General features: G+C 43.7%; 1 protein-coding gene across 1 annotated transcript in view; it reads right to left on the bottom strand.

Moving 5' to 3' along the window:
- LOC121540482 (desmoplakin-like) overlaps positions 1–19,345 on the bottom strand; it is a 47,672-nt gene that overhangs the window by 14,525 nt on the left and 13,802 nt on the right. The window contains exons 3-21 of the mRNA XM_041849386.2: positions 17,225–17,358; positions 16,709–16,859; positions 11,751–11,876; positions 11,395–11,454; positions 11,016–11,183; positions 10,400–10,504; positions 9,980–10,201; positions 9,085–9,240; positions 8,778–8,932; positions 8,547–8,673; positions 8,099–8,285; positions 7,742–7,995; positions 7,404–7,582; positions 7,030–7,168; positions 6,015–6,208; positions 4,905–5,067; positions 4,729–4,812; positions 4,506–4,613; positions 2,179–2,277 (exon numbers count right to left, since the gene is read on the bottom strand). Of these exons, the coding sequence (XP_041705320.2) occupies positions 2,179–2,277; positions 4,506–4,613; positions 4,729–4,812; positions 4,905–5,067; positions 6,015–6,208; positions 7,030–7,168; positions 7,404–7,582; positions 7,742–7,995; positions 8,099–8,285; positions 8,547–8,673; positions 8,778–8,932; positions 9,085–9,240; positions 9,980–10,201; positions 10,400–10,504; positions 11,016–11,183; positions 11,395–11,454; positions 11,751–11,876; positions 16,709–16,859; positions 17,225–17,358 (2,811 nt within the window). The remainder of the gene's footprint in view (positions 1–2,178; positions 2,278–4,505; positions 4,614–4,728; positions 4,813–4,904; positions 5,068–6,014; positions 6,209–7,029; positions 7,169–7,403; positions 7,583–7,741; positions 7,996–8,098; positions 8,286–8,546; positions 8,674–8,777; positions 8,933–9,084; positions 9,241–9,979; positions 10,202–10,399; positions 10,505–11,015; positions 11,184–11,394; positions 11,455–11,750; positions 11,877–16,708; positions 16,860–17,224; positions 17,359–19,345) is intronic.

The raw sequence follows: 19,345 nt of genomic DNA, 5'->3' as shown, positions 1-19,345 counted from the left end.
CCCTGACCTGGATCTGTTACCCTCCCTGTAACCTGGACTTGCTCTTCCCCTATTATTGGAAACCTGGACTATTGAACATTTTAAATAAACCTGTTAAACCTTCTCTGGCTTGGTGTACTTGTCTGCATTTGGGTTCTAATACTGGTAAATCATAACACTTCCTCTGACACCGCCTGGTATAGAGGTCCAGGATGGCAGGAAGCTTGGCCCCAGTGATGTACTGGGCTGTACGGACTACCCTCTGTAGTGCCTTGCGGTCGGAGGCCAAGCAGTTGCCATACCAGGCAGTGATGCAACCAGTCAGGATGCTCTCGATGGTGCAGCTGTATAATTTTTTGAGGATCTCACCATAGGTGAGTTCAATTCCAAAGTAAAGGAGAATCACCTGCTTGAAATCTAATTATTTCTAACTACTTCTAGAAGGTGCCAATAATATTGGCCTGGCCATTTTCTGATTTCTTTGTGGAATAAGCTAACATTTAGTAAATTATTCAGATTTTTTTGTGTTGTTCAACTGCAAACCAAAGACATACATTTGTGAATACCAAAATATTTTTTGATTTCAACAGTTTTCTGGAAGAAATTGTGCATTATTAGAAAAAAGTGCAAGGGTGCCAATATCTTTGGCCACGACTGTACATAGGATCCTGTATATAGCATTTTTAACATATTAAAACAAAAGAGATATAAATTATATTTGTCCAGCCTTTGCTGCTATCCTTGCAGATGTGTATAATATGCTGCGACCCTAACCAAAATGTATTTAATAGCTCCAAATAACAAAATAATGTTGCTAGGTTGTTGTAACATTTAAACTTAAAACATGTTTTTAATTTTTTTGCACTGCATGGATCACTTTTTTATTTTATTTTTTTATTTCACCTTTATTTAACCAGGTAAGCCAGTTGAGAACAAGTTCTCATTTACAACTGTGACCTGGCCAAGATAAAGTAAAGCAGTGCGATAAAAACAACAACACAGAGTTACATATGGGGTAAACAAAACATAAAGTCAAAAATACAAACAGAAAATATATATACAGTGTGTGCGAATGTAGTAAGTTATGGAGGTAAGGCAATAAATAGGCCATAGTGCAAAATAGTTACAATTTCGTATTAACACTGGAATGATAGATGTGCAAAAGATGATGTGCAAATAGAGATACTGGGGTGCAAATTAGCAAAATAAATAACAATATGGGGATGAGGTAGTTGGGTGGGCTAATTTCAGAATGGCTGTGTACAGGTGCAGTGATCGGTAAGCTACTCTGCCAACTGACGCTTCAAGTTAGTGAGGGAGATAAGAGTCTCCAGCTTCAGAGATTTTTGCAGTTCGTTTGAATGCAGTATTGCTGTATGGCCACTCAAAATGTATTGTAGTTGAGTAGCCAGCCTAGGCTACTGCTCAAACATTGCTGTAATACGCCTACATGTTTCTCCTTTGCATGGTGTTTAGTTGCAGATTTAGTTTTTGGGTTATTCATTGTCAAGCTTTTAAAACCTAAGACAGACTGCAACATCTTAGTATCCTAGCTAGGACTGTGGCATGTGTCTATACACTTTGCCTCCGCTGCACACGGTAAATGGGACACACGAAAGCAGCACGATTGACCTTGATTTCACCAATGGGAGGACAACAGGCTGTAATTTCATAAAGTAGATCACTCAACTGTTAACTCATTTATACTTGCTTGTGTGTCCTATTGTCCTTTAGCAGTAATTTATACCCGTGTGTGAATCCTTTATCTTATAACTTTTTGACAACCAAGATGACATTTTCTGTAGGCTACAGCAATGACCCGTTGGAACCGAAACTTGGCATGGTCATTTAGCCTACAACACCTTTAAACTTTCGGTCCGGTAGTAGACTCGGTCAGTGCCATTAGTGATGATGTGATACAGTACACTGGCTGGCTTGTGTGTAGGTGTGTGTGTGGGTCTGGGAGGAGGGGTGTGTGTGTGGCAGGACGTTGGCAGTGGTTGCTGTGACTTATAGGGCAGCGCATCGCGGGCTCTATAGAAGCAGGCGAAAATGAATTGACAACCCAAATCATTGCGCAGGCCGGATAAAATGAGTGTCACGGGCCTTGTGTTTCACACATGTGGTCTAAAAGCTCATTGTTGTAAAAACATAGCAGAACAGATTGAATCTCCAGTTCCATGTGGTTCCTCTCAGTACCTTGAGCACCTCCATGTTATTGTGTAGTTCTCCCAGGTATTTGTAGTAGTCACCAGACAGGGTGAGCAGCTCTATGTAACGGGTCTGCAGCAACGTAGCCTGGGAAAGAAAGGCAAACAATGCACAGTTAACAATAGAGACACACAATGACACAAACCACAAAGAGAGAGACATACAGTGCCTTCAGAAAGTATTCACACCCTTGAATTTCAAATGGATTAGATTGAGATTTTGTGTCACTGCCCTATGTCATGTAAGAATCTTCCCAGCGTGAAATAGTTCCCAATTGTTCTGATCGTGTTCTGATTGTGACGTTATGCTGTAAAATTTCTCCCAGCGTGAATATTTTCCCGGTTCAATAATTGCACACGCGTATCTTTATGTGGATGGCTAAGCTCGTGCGGATGCCTCCATCTCACACCCTCCCTCGACCTCGAAAACGTATTCTGTGAGCACGCGAATATGCTTCACACATCTGCCAATCAATGGTGGCTGAGTATTGACACTGACCAATCAGAAGCTTGTTGAGACGTGAGGTCAGCATTTAAATACCCGGATTCACGCATCAAAGTGCTGAGGGTTGATTTGAGAAGAGATTCTTTGCGATTGCAAAGACCTGGGCGCTACTTTTTTGATTGACAGTGCATATATTTGTTAGATAGTTAGTTAGCTAGCTAAATCAGGGGTGAGGGAGGGTGTGAGAGAAACATCTGCACGAGCTCAGCCATCCACATAAAGAGACGCACGTGCAATTATTGAACTGGGAACATTTTCACGCTGTGAGAAATTTTACAACATGACGTCACAATCAGAACGATTGGGAACTATTTCACACTGGGAAGATTTTAATTTGACTCCCTACACACAATACCCCATAATGTTAAAGTGGAATTGTTTAAAAAAATAATAATTGTGAATTAAAAATCAAAAGCTGAAATGTCTTGAGTCAATAAGTATTCAACCCCTTTGTTATGGCAAGCCTAAATAAGTAACAAATTTGCTTAACAAGTCACATAATACGTTGCATGGACTAATACGCAATAATACTGTTTAACATGATTTGTTATGACTACCTCATCTCTATACCCCACACATACAATTATCTGTAAGGTCCCTCAGTCGAGCAGTGCATTTCAAACACAGACTCAACCACAAAGACCAGGGAGGTTTTCAAATGCCTTGCAAAGAATGGCACCTATTGGTAGATGAACCCCCCGAAAAAAACAGACATTGAATATCCCTTTCAGCATGGTGAAGTTATTAATTACACTTTGGATGGTGTATCAACACACCCAGTCACTAGAAAGATACAGGCGTCCTTCCTAATTCAGTTGCCGGAGAGGAAGGAAACCACTCAGGGATTTCACCATGAGGCCTGTGGTGACTTTAAAACAGTTACAGTTTAATGGCTGTGATAGGAGAAAACTGAGGATGGATCAAGGAAGCCTGTACAGAATACAAATATTCCAAAACATGCATCCTGTTTGCAATAAGGCAGTAAAGTAAAACTACAAAAAATGTGGCAAAGTAATGAACTTTATGTCCTGAATACAAAGTGTTCTGTTTGGGACAAATCCAACACAACACATCACTGAGTACAACTCTTCATATTTTCAAGCATGGTAGTGGCTTGTCATTGGCAAGGACTAAGGAGTTTTTTAGGATACAAATAAACTGAATAGAGCTAACAAAATCCTAGAGGAAAATCTGGTTCAGTCTGCTTTCCAACAGACACTGGGAGACAAATTCACCTTTAAGCAGGACAATTACCTAAAACACAAGGCCAAATATACATTGGAGTTGCTTACCAAGATGACATTGAATGTTCCCGAGTCGCCTAGTTACAGTTTTGACTTAAACCGGTTTGAAAATCTATGGCAATGATCAATGATCAACAACCAATTTAAAAATTATAATATGCAAATATTGTACAATCTAGGTGTGCAAAGCTCTTAGAGACTTACCCAGAAAGACTCACAGCTGTAATCACTGCCACATGTATTGATTTAGGAGGTTTAATACTTATACTTATGTAATCAAGATATATTAGTGTTTTATTTTTCATTATTATAATTTTTGGACAAATGTTAGAATTTTTCTTTCACTTTGACGTTAGAGTATTTTGTGTATATCAGTGACAAAAAAATGACAATTAAATCAATTTTAATCCCACCTTGTAACATGACAAAATGTGGAAAAAGTCAAGGGGTGTGAATACTTTCTGAAGGCACTGTAGATACTGAGTGGGTTGTGTGTGGTTGTGTAACAGACATGTAGATACACATTTGAAAGTATCTTTGTTGACTGGATGTTGCGATTACTGTTACCTCCTCGGTGAGTTGAGCAGAAGGAGATTGTAGCATGGTCCTCTTCATATGGATGTTTAGTAGAGTCTCCAGACCAGCACTGTATGAGGCCAACTCCAGCTCATAGTCCTAAAACATACAGTCACATTAAAGCAGATGTACAATACAAACATCTTTATAACATCACAGAAATGTTAGGACAGTCCGGTACTGTCAGATATAATGTGTCAGAAATGGTCTGTACCTTGATGGAGTTGACACAGGCGTCAGTGTCTCTCAGAACACTCTTCACACTCTCCCTCTTCCCCTTGATCTCAGAGGTCAGCACCTAGACAGACACACAAATACATTCATATGTTGGTTATATTGACTCTAATAGACATTGAACAACTGGACTGTTTGTTTGTTTGACTGATTGACCTTCTGCTGGTTGAGGTGTTCCTCCAGGGCTGTGATGCTGTCTATCTTGGTGGCCTGCAGCGCGTCCTGTGTCTGACGCGTAGCATCAATCCACTCACTGAGGATTGAGCTAGTGGTTGTGTACTGCTGGAGCAGCTGGAGATACCCCTCTAGGTCCCTCAGTCTGACATAAAGGAGAAGCAAAACACAGTTTTTGTAAATAGATTTTTTTAAAGCGCTGAAGTGCATAAAAATCGTCTGTCCTCGGTTGCAACACTCATTACCGAGTTTCAAACTGCCTCTGGAAGCAACGTCAGCACAAGAACTGTTCGTCGGGAGCTTCATGAAATGGGTTTCCATGGCCGAACAGCCGCACACAAGTTTAAGATCACCATGCGCAATGCCAAGCGTCGGCTGGAGTGGTGAATGCCGCTTCACCATCTGGCAGTATGACGGACTAATCTGGGTTTGGCGGATGCCAGGAGAATGCTACCTGCCCCAATGCATTGTGCCAACTGTAAAGTTTGGTGGAGGAGGAATAATGGTCTGGGGCTGTTTTTCATGGTTCGGGCTAGGCCCCTTAGTTCCAGTGAAGGGAAATCTTAACGCTACAGCATACAATGACATTCTAGACGATTCTGTGCTTCCAACTTTGTGGCAACAGTTTGGGGAAGGCCCTTTCCTGTTTCAGCATGACAATGCACCCGTGCACAAAGCGAGGTCCATACAGAAATGGTTTGTCGAGACCGGTGTGGAAGAACTTGACTGGTCTGCACATAGCCCTGACCTCAACTCCATCGAAAACCTTTGGGATGAATTGGAACGCGGACTGTGAGCCAAGCCTAATCGCCCAACATCAGCGCCTGACCTCACTAATGCTCTTGTGGCTGAATGGATGCAAGTCCCTGCAGTAATGTTCCAACATCTAGTGGAAAGACTTCCCAGAAGAGTGGAGGCTGTTATAGCGGCAAAGGGGGGACCAACTCCATATTAATGACCATGATTTTGGAATGAGATGTTCGACGAGCAGGTGTCTACATACTTTTGGTCATGTAGGTTATGTCTATAGTAGTGACAATGACATAAGGAACCGGAAAGGTGTAGATAGATAAGGTAAAGAGACGTCCATACCTAGAGTCTATCTGGCTCTGAAAGCGTCTCCAGCGGTCAGACAGCTGGGTGACCTGTTCGCTGTATCTGGACAGGTCCACGTCACACCTGTGGAAGGCTCCGCCCACCTGGCTGTTCCAGTGGACCGCCTTCCCCAGCTCCGTCTCCATGGAGACCAGGACGTCCCTCTTCCCCTCCAGCTCCGCCCTCATACTCTACACACACATACATCACACACACACACACACACACAACAGAATATCTTAGATTTGAATCAGAAAGTGAACTGGCCTTTTTAGAGTACATACCGAGAACCCCGAATAACCACAAAACTCACTGACTTCAAAACATTTACTAGGGCCCTATAAAATCTGTAAATATTTTTTGACAAATTCCGTTTAGTTTCTTCAAAAATTCTGTTTTCTCCTGTTTTTTTCCCCCAGGTTTCAGAATGTTCCCCTTTTCAGGTTTTCACTCTCAAAACGGACACTTACCCTGCCCCCATCCCCAATGGACATTTATCATGGCTATAATTATAAATGTGTATACAGTATATTATTTTTATCTCATCACTTCTCTTTATTTAACCTGCACTGTTGGAGCTCAGAGCATAAAAATTCACTTAAGCCTGCGATTATATCTGCGACCCTGTGCATGTGACTAATAAACTCATCTAATCTAATAACAAATACAACAAATAATCACACTTTTTAATAGAAAAACAACAAAATTGGATGTCCTAAGTCCACAACAATGCTTAAACCACATCAGGAGACCAATTTTGAGGTCTGGGAAAAATCTAAGAAATTATATTTTTTGGGTGTAGATACCCTTTAATTCAAGTGCCCACCAGCAAGAGCAGTGTTTCTGTAGCATACATGTGATTGCAGAGTTTGCTAAACAAACCCTAACTTACAAACAGACCATTTTATCCTAGAAGCACCACACACAGCTAACTGACAGACTGAATAATGGTTGTGACAGACACTGCCATTCCCACATTCTTTGGGCTTGTGTGTCATACAGTAACTGTTACCTTCAGAGTGGACCTGTAATCCTCCACCTCTGCAGGATCCAAGGATGTGGTCTCCTTTTCTGTCAGTCTGGCCTCATGGACCTTAATGATGTCCTCAGCCCTGGACACACTCTCCAGGAGGGCCCTTAGAGCCCGCAGCCTGGGAGGGGTGGGTGGGGGGTGACAGAGAAGAGAGAGAGAAGAAGGGGGAGAGAGATGCAAAGAATGAGAGAGAGATGGAGAGAGAGAATTTGTCAAAACAAATTAGTTACATTTGAGCAATGAGTGGTGAGTGTGTATGGAAGAGTCTGTATTTAGAGTACCACTATGGGTATACTGCAGAGAACCCTTTCAGGCTGTGGGTGTCTGCTCATACACTACAGTATAATGTTGACCTCTGTAGGTATGCTGCGGAGCACCCGTCCAGACTGCCCAGTCTCTCGTTGATGAGGCCGAGTTGGCTGTGTAGGAACGTGGCTTTGTCAGAGTCAGTCATGTTCTCCAGTTCCTTCAGAACACGCTCCTTTAGACATGTGTACTCCTCACGGATAGAGTCCACATCCTGCTGTACAGACTGGGGAAAACGCACACATTTAGTCACATGCACATACCTAAACCTACATACATAGTAGTACTCCTAGTAAGGACACTCCTAGGTATATTCTATCTGTGTGTGTGTGTGTGTGTGTGTGTGTGTGTGTGTGTGTGTGTGTGTGTGTGTGTGTGTGTGTACCTCTAGCTGTGTGATCCTCAGGCCACAGTCATGTGCTCCATCCTCTGCCAGACAGATGTGGATGTGCTGAGTAAGCCCCGCCTCTGCCACCTCCAGTCTCAGTCTGAGCGCGTGCAGCTCCATCAGGCTCTGTGATGTCACCAACACCACCTTCTTCTTAACCACTACCTTCTTCACACCCTCTTGCTTGGTCGCCAGTATCCTGGCTTCCTCCTCTGCTTTGATCTTCTCCTCATTGGAGGTCTGTTGTGCAGCTAGGGATGGAGAGATACAATGTTGGTGTCATTTACTGTATGGTACAGATACAATTGAGGTTATTGACATGCACTCAGAGTAGAGAGGTATATATCTTCTCACTGTAAGCAGGTAGCTGGACCAGCAGGTGGTCATAGTGAGCCTGGGCTCCAGTGTACTGGCTCTCGATGCTGCTCTTGTCCTCGTCCTTGAACATCTCGGAGCCATGGCAACAGAGGGTGAACTCTGAGTAGTGTGTCTCCAGACTCTTCAGGATGCTGCGGTACTCCTCAGGACGCATACGGGACAGCTGAAAGGACACAATAATGAAGCTATCGTTCAAGAAAAAAATTGAATTAATAAGTATGACTAAGGGCATACTTTTTTGTAGGTTATATATTTTGTTATTACCATTTTAATGTATTTTTTTGTAATCCTAGTATAAGTAAATAGTGGGCTGTATAGCAAAGTGCAACCCTGACATTTGAGTTAGTTGTGGACTTTTAAGTAGTTACAATGAGATTATTGTGATGACAATGATAGTGGTTACCACAGTGATTGAAGGACTTACCATGGTGATGGTGAGTGAGTTGATATGTGTGAGGTCCTGGACACAGTGCTGCCAGGAAATGAGACTCTTGATGTTGATGTAGAGCTGATTCCATACAGACAGGATGGCCTCAATGTACTGCTCATTCCTGATGGACCACACAACACAGATGGTGATTTAGTTCTCACATTGTGTGTGTGTGTGTGTGTTTGTGTGTGTGTGCACTGCGTGCCTGCATGTGTGTGTTCTTACTTGTTGGCCAGGTTGATGCCAAGGGGGTTGGGTGGTGGAACCAGCAGACAGACAGAGGGCACCAGCATGTCCAGTCCTCCTGGTCCTGTCACCTGCCACTTACTGCGCTGGGAATTGTCTTTCAGGATGCCCTTGTCGCCCTTCAGAATCACCTTCTATAGAGGGACAGGACATGCAGGATGTTAGACAGCAGTGTGTGTGTGCGTGCAGGCATGCATGTGTGAGAGAGAGAGAGAGAGAGAGAGAGAGAGAGAGAGAGAGAGAGAGAGAGAGAGAGAGCTTGTGTGTGTATATTCATGTCTCGGACCTGGTCTTGTTTGAAGTCACACAGGGCCTGTACCATAACAGGACTACTGCTCTTCTCCTCTTCAGGGTTACGTGGTCTGAGCCTCACTATGCTCTTGGACTTGTTGACCAAGTGCTGCACCTGCCTCTTATCCTCCATGATCCGCTCCTTCTCTTTCTGTTGGACATAGAGGTTAAGGGTCAGAGGTCAATATCCCTATCAGAGGAAAGGAGGAGCATTTATATTTGGGGTATCTTCACAAATGACTTCCTATTCCACATGTAGTGAACTAGTTCTTTACCGGAGTGACTACACTCTTAGATAAATTTTTTATATATAGAACCTTAAAGGGTTCTTTAGCTGTCCCCATAGGAGAACCCTTTGAAGAACCCTTTTTGGTTGCAGGTAGAACTGTCACGCCCTGACTCAGGGGACGGTTATTTGTTGAGTCAGGGTGTGTATATTTCGTGTTGTGTTTATTTCTATGTTTAGTTTCTAGATCGTTTAGATCTATGTTGGCCAGGGTGGTTCCCAATCAGAGGCAGCTGTAGCTCGTTGTCTCTGATTGGGGACCATACTTAGGCAGCCTTTTGGCACCAGTCAGTTGTGGGATGTTGTTCCGTGTAAGGTATGTTTGTGTGTTACCTTGGACTTCACGTTTCGTTTGTTGTTTTGTCATGTGTTTATTCGTGAAATAAATATGAATGCATATCACGCTGCGTCTTGGTCCTTCTCGTCCGTAAACGATCGTGACAAGAACCCTTTTGTTCCAGGAAGAACCCTTTTGGGTTCCATGTAGAACCCTTTTTTCCAAGAGTGTACAGTCAAAAGTAGTGCACTATATAGGGAATTGGGTGTTTGAGATATAACCTTGTACAGTATATCTGTGGTGCCTTCAAACATGTACATGTCTTACCTCCAGGCCTTTGAGTAGTTCCAGCAGGTTTTCAAGGGGCGTGTTTCTGTCACTGGTGAACTTCTTACGGATGTTCTCATGCGCCTTCTGCAGCTTATTGTACATCTCATTGGCCTCCTTGATGAACTCGCTGTAGGCAGCATTCTCCTTCAGGTGGACATGGATACACTTGGTGATCTGGAGGAGCCAGCTCCACTGGGTCTGCAGAGTCTCCATGTAGGCCTGGAAGAAATTAAAAAAGAAGGATTCAAGAATGAATAAAAGGGGGATGGAAAGGAAGATGAGAACTCATATCAAGATAACCATCACAGCTAATTAGATAGCTAGACATTGCTAGATATCATGGGCCCCAGGAAGAGTAGGTTTTGCGACTGTAACAGCTAATGGGGATCCAAATAATCAAATAGATATTCTCCTAACCTCGATCTTGTCAGAGGCAGGGTGGGGGTTCTTCAGAAGGCTGTCCACTTTCAGCTTCAGTTTATTCAGGTCCTTATCCTTCTCCTCCAGGGCACTCATCAGTTTCTGACAGAGAAAACAACACAGTTTACAGACAACACAGTTAGGGCAGAACTGGAGAGACAGAATCACTGTTAGGCCCTGGGGACCCATTGGGACTGGAAGAATGATCTGTGGTTTCATTGCACAAGTCTCAATGGTTAGGCAATTGGCATGATACTTTCCTAGGGCACATAATGCAAAACAGATTAACAACACATAATGATTTGCAGATACATAATACACTAGATGTGCCAGTCACGGGACTAGAGATCACCAAACATTACCAATCATCAGGAATGATGAGGAACAATTACAGCTAGTCTGCGTCCCAAGTGTCACCCAATATATTACCTACATAGTGCATTACTTTTGACCAGAGCCCTGGTCAAAGGTAGTGCACTTTATAGGTAATAGGGTGCCATTTGGGACGCAGATCCTGTATGGTCTCTATGGGAATCATCAATTAGCCTCTCCCCCTCCCACTGTGACAGTACCCCTCAGACCCTTGACCTTTAACCCTTGACCCAGTCCTTACAGAGTAGCTCTCCTGCTTCTTGGGGATGTAGAGGTCTATGTTCTTGTGCCCCCAGTCAAACACCAGCTCCTCCTCCTCTCTCTCGTTCACCCACATGATCTCTCTACTGATCGCCTCAATGATCTGCTGCATCTCCCTCAGCTGGTTGCTACGACCATGAGACATTTTCTGACAGAGCAGAAAACATAGTAAGACTCTTCAATAGTTAGGTACAATCAATAGTTACAAATCCATTGTGGCATGACTAACATAGACAGACAAATGGAAACAAACATGTTCAATACAACACAAACCTACAGAAAGATAATATATGGTACAACAACCGTATTATAGAGTAATGCAGGGGTGTGTGTGTGTTTTCCCCAGAGTTCTCTGTCACCTGCAGCATGTCCCATTCCTGATCCAGAGCGTACTGGTTGGCCTTGTCTCCTTTCTTAATCTGTAGGGAAAAACAAACAAACACTGAGAGAGAATTACACACACTCAGTCGGAATTACACACAAACACACTCCCAGAAATAGAATTAGTATGAGAGACAGTGTGAAAGTAACTGTGTCTGTGTTCGTGACAGGTGTGTGTGTGTGTGTGTGTGTGTGTGTGTGTGTGTGTGTGTGTGTGTGTGTGTGTGTGTGTGTGTGTGTGTGTGTGTGTGTGTGTGTGTGTGTGTGTGTGTGTGTGTGTGTGTGTGTGTGTGTGTGTGTGTGTGTGTGTGTGTGTGTGTGTGTGCATACCCACCAGTTCAACGTTGGCCTTGTCTACCTCGGGGCTTCTCTGTATCGAGCTGTGGAACTTGCTGTGGCTTATCAGCTGCTGCTCAATGGATGCAGCGTCATCTCCCCACGGAGAGGTCTCTATCAGACGCTGGAATACAAACACATTACGATCACATTCTAACTACATCTCAAACACACTGTAACCTCACAAGCACAACACACACCTCAACCATTACACAAATACACATCTCAACCCCAACACACAGCTCAACCATAGGGAAAAGACTCACATGCTACAACATTGCCACTAGGTGGTAATAGAGTAGTGTGAAGTATGGTAAATGCTTACCCTCTGTAAGCTTAACACTAAAAACCAACCAATAAGTAAATATGGTATGTCAGGAATTCACCAATAGACAGGGAGTCTGAGCCACTAAGTCCAGAATATAGCCTAGCCTTCACCTTGGTTTGTGCAGAGGGGGGTGCATAATATGAGTGTGTGTGTGTGTGTGTGTGTGTGTGTATATGTGTGTGTGCAGTGTGTTTTTGTCTTTCTCTAGTCTCCACTCCTCCTAAATGAGATTGATGTCTGTCAGTGGCAGATGGACTCTGTCTCCAGCATGTGGAGAAGAATGCTTTCAACTTGGTACAATGCTTGATATACAGTTACACTACGTCCAGCCTCTAGCATTTCTTCTGCATGTCTGTACAAGTGACAAAGCAGGTATAACCGCCAACACAACCTGCTCTATCCTTTCTGTTCGTTCTCCAGTTTGTGAAAAGCTGGCAGTGGAAGGTATTCCACTCATTCAAGGTATTCCGAGCAGCCGAGCGGAAATGGAGGAAAACTAGACTCCCTGCGGACCTGGCATCTTTTTACTCCCTCCTCTCTACATTTTCTTCATCTGTTTCTGCTGCTAAAGCCACTTTCTACCACTCTAAATTCCAAGCATCTGCCTCTAACCCTAGGAAGCTCTTTGCCACCTTCTCCTCCCTGCTGAATCCTCCTCCCCCCCCCCCCCCCTCCTCCCTCTCTGTGGATGACTTCGTCAACCATTTTGACGACATCCAATCCTCGTTTGTTAAGTCAAATGACACTGCTGGTCCTGCTCACACTGCCCTACCCTATGCTTTGACTTCTTTCTCCCCTCTCTCTCCAGATAAAATCTTGCGACTTGTGACGGCCGGCCGCCCAACAACCTGCCCGCTTGACCCTATCCCCTCCTCTCTTCTCCAGACCATCTCCGGTGACCTTCTCCCTTACCTCACCTCGCTCATCAACTCATCCTTGACCGCTCTGTCCCTTCCGTCTTCAAGAGAGCGAGAGTTGCACCCCTTCTCAAAAAACCAACACTCGATCCCTCTGATGTCAACAACTACAAACCAGTATCCCTTCTTTCTTTTCTCTCCAAAACTCTTGAGCGTGCCGTCTTTAGCCAACTCTCTTGCTATCTCTCTCAGAATGACCTTCTTGATCCAAACCAGTCAGGTTTCAAGACTGGTCATTGAACTGAGACTGCTCTTCTCTGTGTCACGGAGGCTCTCCGCACTGCTAAAGCTAACTCTCTCTCCTCTGCTCTTGTCCTTCTAGACCTGTCTGCTGCCTTTGATACTGTGAACCATCAGATCCTCCTCTCCACCCTCTCCAGGCTGGGCATCTCCGGCGCGGCTCACTCTTGGATTGCGTCCTACCTGACCGGTCGCTCCTACCAAGTGGCGTGGCGAGAATCTGTCTCCGCACCACGTGCTCTCACCACTGGCGTCCCCCAGGGCTCAGTTTTAGGCCCTCTCCTATTCTCGCTATACACCAAGTCACTTGGCTCTGTCATATCCTCACATGGCCTCTCCTATCATTGCTACGCAGATGACACACAACTAATCTTCTCCTTTCCCCCTTCTGATAACCAGGTGGCGAATCGCATCTCTGCATGTCTGGCAGACATATCAGTGTGGATGACGGATCACCACCTCAAGCTGAACCTCGGCAAGACGGAGCTGCTCTTCCTCCCCGGGAAGGACTGCCCGTTCCATGATCTTGCCATCACGGTTGACAACTCCGTTGTGTCCTCCTCCCAGAGTGCGAAGAGCCTTGGCGTGACCCTGGACAACACCCTGTCGTTCTCCGCTAACATCAAGGCGGTGACCCGATCCTGTAGGTTCATGCTCTACAACTTTCGGAGAGTACGACCCTGCCTTACACAGGAAGCGGCACAGGTCCTAATCCAGGCACTTGTCATCTCCCGTCTGGATTACTGCAACTCGCTGTTGGCTGGGCTCCCTGCCTGTGCCATTAAACCCCTACAACTCATCCACAACGCCGCAGCCCGTCTGATGTTCAACCTTCCCAAGTTCACTCACGTCACCCCGCTCCTCCGCACACTCCACTGGCTTCCAGTTGAAGCTCGCATCTGCTACAAGACCATGGTGCTTGCCTACGGAGCTGTGAGGGGAACGGCACCTCCGTACCTTCAGGCTCTGATCAGTCCCTACACCCAAACGAGGACATTGCGTTCATCCACCTCTGGCCTGCTGGCCCCCCTACCTCTGCGGAAGCACAGTTCCCACTCAGCCCAGTCAAAACTGTTCGCTGCTCTGGCACCCCAATGGTGGAACACGCTCCCTCACGACGCCAGGACAGCGGAGTCACTCACCACCTTCCGGAGATACTTGAAACCCCACCTCTTTAAGGAATACCTGGGATAGGATAAAGTAATCCTTCTACCCCCCCCCTTACCCCACCCCACCCCCGCAAAAAATAAAAATAAAAACAAACATATTGTAAAGTGGTTATCCCACTGGCTGTAAGGTGAATGCACCAATTTGTAAGTCGCTCTGGATAAGAGCGTCTGCTAAATGACGTAAATGTAAAATGTAATGTAAATGTATTCAGTAGCAGGGATGACGTACATCACATGTGGTTGTGATAACTGTACATTGCAGTAGGAGGGCTAAGGTTATTTTAAGACAATTACAGTACTGCGTGTGTTTGTGTGTGTGTGCCATTTCCGGTGTTTTCAGATCTAAATGAAGTTTGAGTGTCAGCGTGTTATCTGCACTAACCTCTCAGACACACACCTGCCCTTCAGGACTAACCAGTTAATGTACAGTACCAGTCAAAAGTTTGGACACACCTACTCATTCAAGGGTTTTTCTTTATTTTTTACATTATACAATAATAGTGAAGACATCAAAACTATGAAATAACACATATGGAATCATGTAGTAACAAAAAAAGTGTTAAATAAATCAAAATATATTTTATATTTGAGATTCTTCAAATAGCCACCCTTTGCCTTGATGACAGCTTTGCACACTCTTGGCATTCTCTCAAACAGCTTCACCTGGAATGCTTTTCCAACAGTCTTGAAGGAGTTCCCACATATGCTGAGCACTTGTTGGCTGCTTTTCCTTCACTCTGCCTTCAGTCGCAAAAACCATCAAGCGCAATGATGAAACTGGCTCTCATGAGGACCGCCACAGGAAAGGAAGACCCAGAGTTACCTCTTCTGCAGAGGATAAGTTCATTAGAGTTACCAGCCTCAGAAATTGTAGCCCAAATAAATGCTTCACAGAGTTCAAGTAACAGACACATATCAACATCAACTGTTCAGAGGAGACTGCGTGAATCTGGCCTTCATGGTCGAATTTCTGCAAAGAAACCACTACTAAAGGACACCAATAACAAGAAGAGACTTGCTTGGGCCAAGAAACATGAGCAATGGACATTAGACCGGTGGACATTTGTCCTTTGGTCTGGAGTCCAAATTGGAGATATTTGGTTCCATCCACCGTGGCTTTGTGAGACGCTGTGTGGGTGAAAGGATGTGCCTTGAATTCTAAATAAATCCCAGACAATGTCACCAGCAAAGCACCCCCACACCATAACACCTCCTCCACCATGCTTTACGGTGGGAAATACACATGCAGACTGCATGTGTATTTCCCACCGTAAAGCATGGTGGAGGAGGTGTTATGGTGTGGGGGTGCTTTGCTGGTGACATTGTCTGGGATTTATTTAGAATTCAAGGCACACTTAACCAGCATGGCTACCACAGCATTCTGCAGTGATACGCCATCCCATCTGGTTTGGGCTTAGTGGGACTATCATTTGTTTTTCAACAGGACAATGACCCAACACACCTCCAGGCTGTGTAAGGGCTATTTGAACAAGAAGGAGAGTGATGGAGTGCTGCATCAGATGACCTGGCCTCCACAATCACCCGACCTCAACCCAATTGAGATGGTTTGGGATGAGTCGGACCAAAGAGTGAAGGAAAAGCAGCCAATAAGTGCTCAGCATATGTGGGAACTCCTTCAAGACTGTTTGAAAAGCATTCCAGGTGAAGCTGTTTGAGAGAATGCCAAGAGTGTGCAAAGCTGTCATCAAGGCAAAGGGTGGCTATTTGAAGAATCTCAAATATAACATATATTTTGATTTCTTTAACACGTTTTTGGTTACTACATGATTTCATATGGGTTATTTCATAGTTTTGATGTCTTCACTATTATTCTACAATGTAGAAAATAGTAAAAATAAAGAAAAACCCTTGAATGAGTAGGTGTGTCCAAACTTTTGACTGGTACTGTATGTATGGGAGAACGGAGAGAATTCCCAAAAGTGTCAAAGGGTCAAGTGTTTCACAATGATGACTTTAAAACTATAAGAACTGGGGGTGTTTTGCAACAAGTTGTCAGAACCATTTTTGGCTCACAACTAAAAATATATCTACCGGTATGTGCAACATGTTATATGTTTATGTCCATGTACAGTATCCTATGTTGTGTAATCCTATGCAATCCTATGGAACTCATATGTATCATACGCCTTCCTACACAGGCATTACACATCTGAATGCATGCAGTTATTATGATATCTTCTGAAGGGGAACAGATGGTAGCAATAATATTATGCAATCCTATAGCATATGCCTTCCTACACAAGCATTACACATCTGTGTTGTAGGGTGTGGTTCTCCGTACCTTCTGCTGTCCAATCCAGGCCATGGCCTCGTTGAAGCTCCTCCCAGCTTCCTCCCAGGTGCCACTCCCTCTGCTCCCCTGGCTCCGCCTCTGCATGGTCCCGTTTATGGCCATGTGGACTCCCTTCAACTGGTCCCTACACATTTCCACACTATGGAGGGGGAGAGAAGGGGGAGAGGAGAGGGAGAGGAGAGGAGCTGTTAAACTATTTCTGTAACTCTTCCCCTGGTCGTTGCTGTAAAATATAATTTGTTCTCAGTCAATTTACCTAGTAAAATAAAGGGTAAATAAATAATAAAATAAAGAAATAAACACCTGCGTAACCCTAACAGTGTAGAGGAAAAAGGGAAAGAGAGAGAAGTAAAAGGAAGGTATATTGTGCAGAGTAATATTAGTCATCTCTTTGTGTATCTGACCTCAAACAGTGAGAAGAAAGGGGAATAGAGAGAGACACAAGGAGAGGGATATTGGTTTATCTGTATGCAGTAGTAGTGTTCATCTCTTAGTGTATCTAACCTTCGGACCACGCTGTCATTGGGTTGTCCCATCTGTCTCAGGTCCAGAGCACATGCCTTCAGCTGCTCTATGGACACTCTGGCCATGTCCATGTAGTGATCTGCCTCCACTGTGCTGCGCCCAGAGTCGCCGCCCTGCAGGACACACAGGGAAATGTCAGACACACATTATGGCTTTGTACATTATGTTCAGTCTAGCCTCAACTTGATGTTCTGGGCTTCTCAAACGAGAATACGGTAGACTATATTCAGTCAGGTGAATCTCTCAGTTCAAGATCCAGTTAAAGACAGGACCATAATGTATAGATCATAAGGATGGAATGCATAACCTTTCTGTCCAGATAACTTCTATCTGTAGGCTAATTGACTGTTTGCACAATAGTGTACTTTAATAGTTAAAGAGTACATTCTGTGACAGGTCACGGCCAAATGAACACTTTCCCTGGGTTTGTTTTCATTGTTTGTGTGTGTTTAAAGACAATCCCTGGGTTTACTGCTGACTGTGACACACCCTCAGATGCTCTTCTTATTTTCACTTAATGCGTGACCAAATATAACAATATGCATTTCATAAATATTCTAATAAAGTGTGTACATAAAACGTATTAAACATGTCTGTAAAACCACAATGAGGACATCGACCCATCAAGCAAGTTTTCATTAATAATTGGGTACAGCGCAAGAACAAATGTCAGAGTAATCTGAAATGGTGGCATTAATTCATGTTCACATTTACAGCATAACATAAATAGGCATTTCATCATTAAGGCCTTTAGGAAATAATGTCTGGAGGGTGAAAATCCAGAAACATTCTCTTTTGCTCAGAGTATTATTTATATAACCTCCCCTGTCTGATATCTTAACTTTCTCTATGCCACATGTTTTTCTTGCGCTGTACACAATGACTTATGAAAACTTGCTTGATGGATCGATGTCCTAATTGTGGTTTTACAGACATGTTTAATACATTTTATGTACACACTTTATTCAAATATTTATGAAATGCACATTGTTATATTTGGTAACACTTACTTATTTTCCCTCGACTCCAACCCCATTCGATGCATTGAACGGATGTAGGTGGAGCTATGTCTACATAAGGGTGCTAATAAAAAAAAACTCACAAAAGCTCTGACGAAGGCCTTGAGGTCGATACGTAAAGCTTGATACTATCAAGAGCAGTGTGCGGGTTTCTTCTTTTTCTCATCTTATTAAACTGTTACCATGCACCTGCGAAAAAGATAGCTCAGATGTGCGAGTGGCTTTTGAATTTTGACTTAATGCATGACCAAATCACCATACCTGTATGAACATGCTGAACATGTCAAACATGGCAGAGGCAGATGAGGCATGTCATCTCACTGGTTATGATTATTTATTTAAAAAAATACATGATTCTGATAAGACTTGGCTTGACAGGCTGAAAGTATTTAAAGCTGTTTTAAGATCTTTTGCGAACATTAAGTAAAAGGGTGGAGTTACACCTGACATAGCATATTTCACAAATGCCTCAGCAAGCCACAGACACACAGGTGTGAAGACTCATCATCAGAGTGAGTGTGTCCAGTCTAGTGACCTGTTATGGATCATCTCATTATAATAATATAATAGACCTGACATTTAAAGGGATAGTGCAAGACTTTGGCATACTTGCTGTACCGGTAGACTTCCAGTCATTGTGCTAACACTAGTTAGCTTTAGCTCGCAAAACTACCTCTGACTTCCTTCATACTGCACGTAGAGACATGAACATTATATCCATGAGTTCATCTGATTCTGGGTAACTAGGTAATTGCCTACGTTAAAAATCTTGCAGTTTCCCTTTAAGAAACCTCACAGTCATGTTCTTCTGATGATTACATTCATAGGCCTACTTGTACTAACACACCACAATTCCACTAAAGCAAGTCAGGGGTGCTTGGTTGCAGGATTTTATTTATTTATTTTTATTTCACCTTTATTTAACCAGGTAAACCAGTTGAGAACAAGTTCTCATTTACAACTGCGACCTCGCCAAGATAAAGCAAAGCAGTGCGATAAAAACAACAACACAGAGTTACATATGGGGTAAAACAAAACAAAGTCAAAAATACAACAGAAATACATTGTCACGAACGTCAGG

This window comes from Coregonus clupeaformis, chromosome 26 (genome assembly GCF_020615455.1).
Source record: "Coregonus clupeaformis isolate EN_2021a chromosome 26, ASM2061545v1, whole genome shotgun sequence".
Lineage (NCBI taxonomy): Eukaryota > Metazoa > Chordata > Actinopteri > Salmoniformes > Salmonidae > Coregonus > Coregonus clupeaformis.
This window is presented reverse-complemented; position numbering and strand designations above follow the sequence as displayed.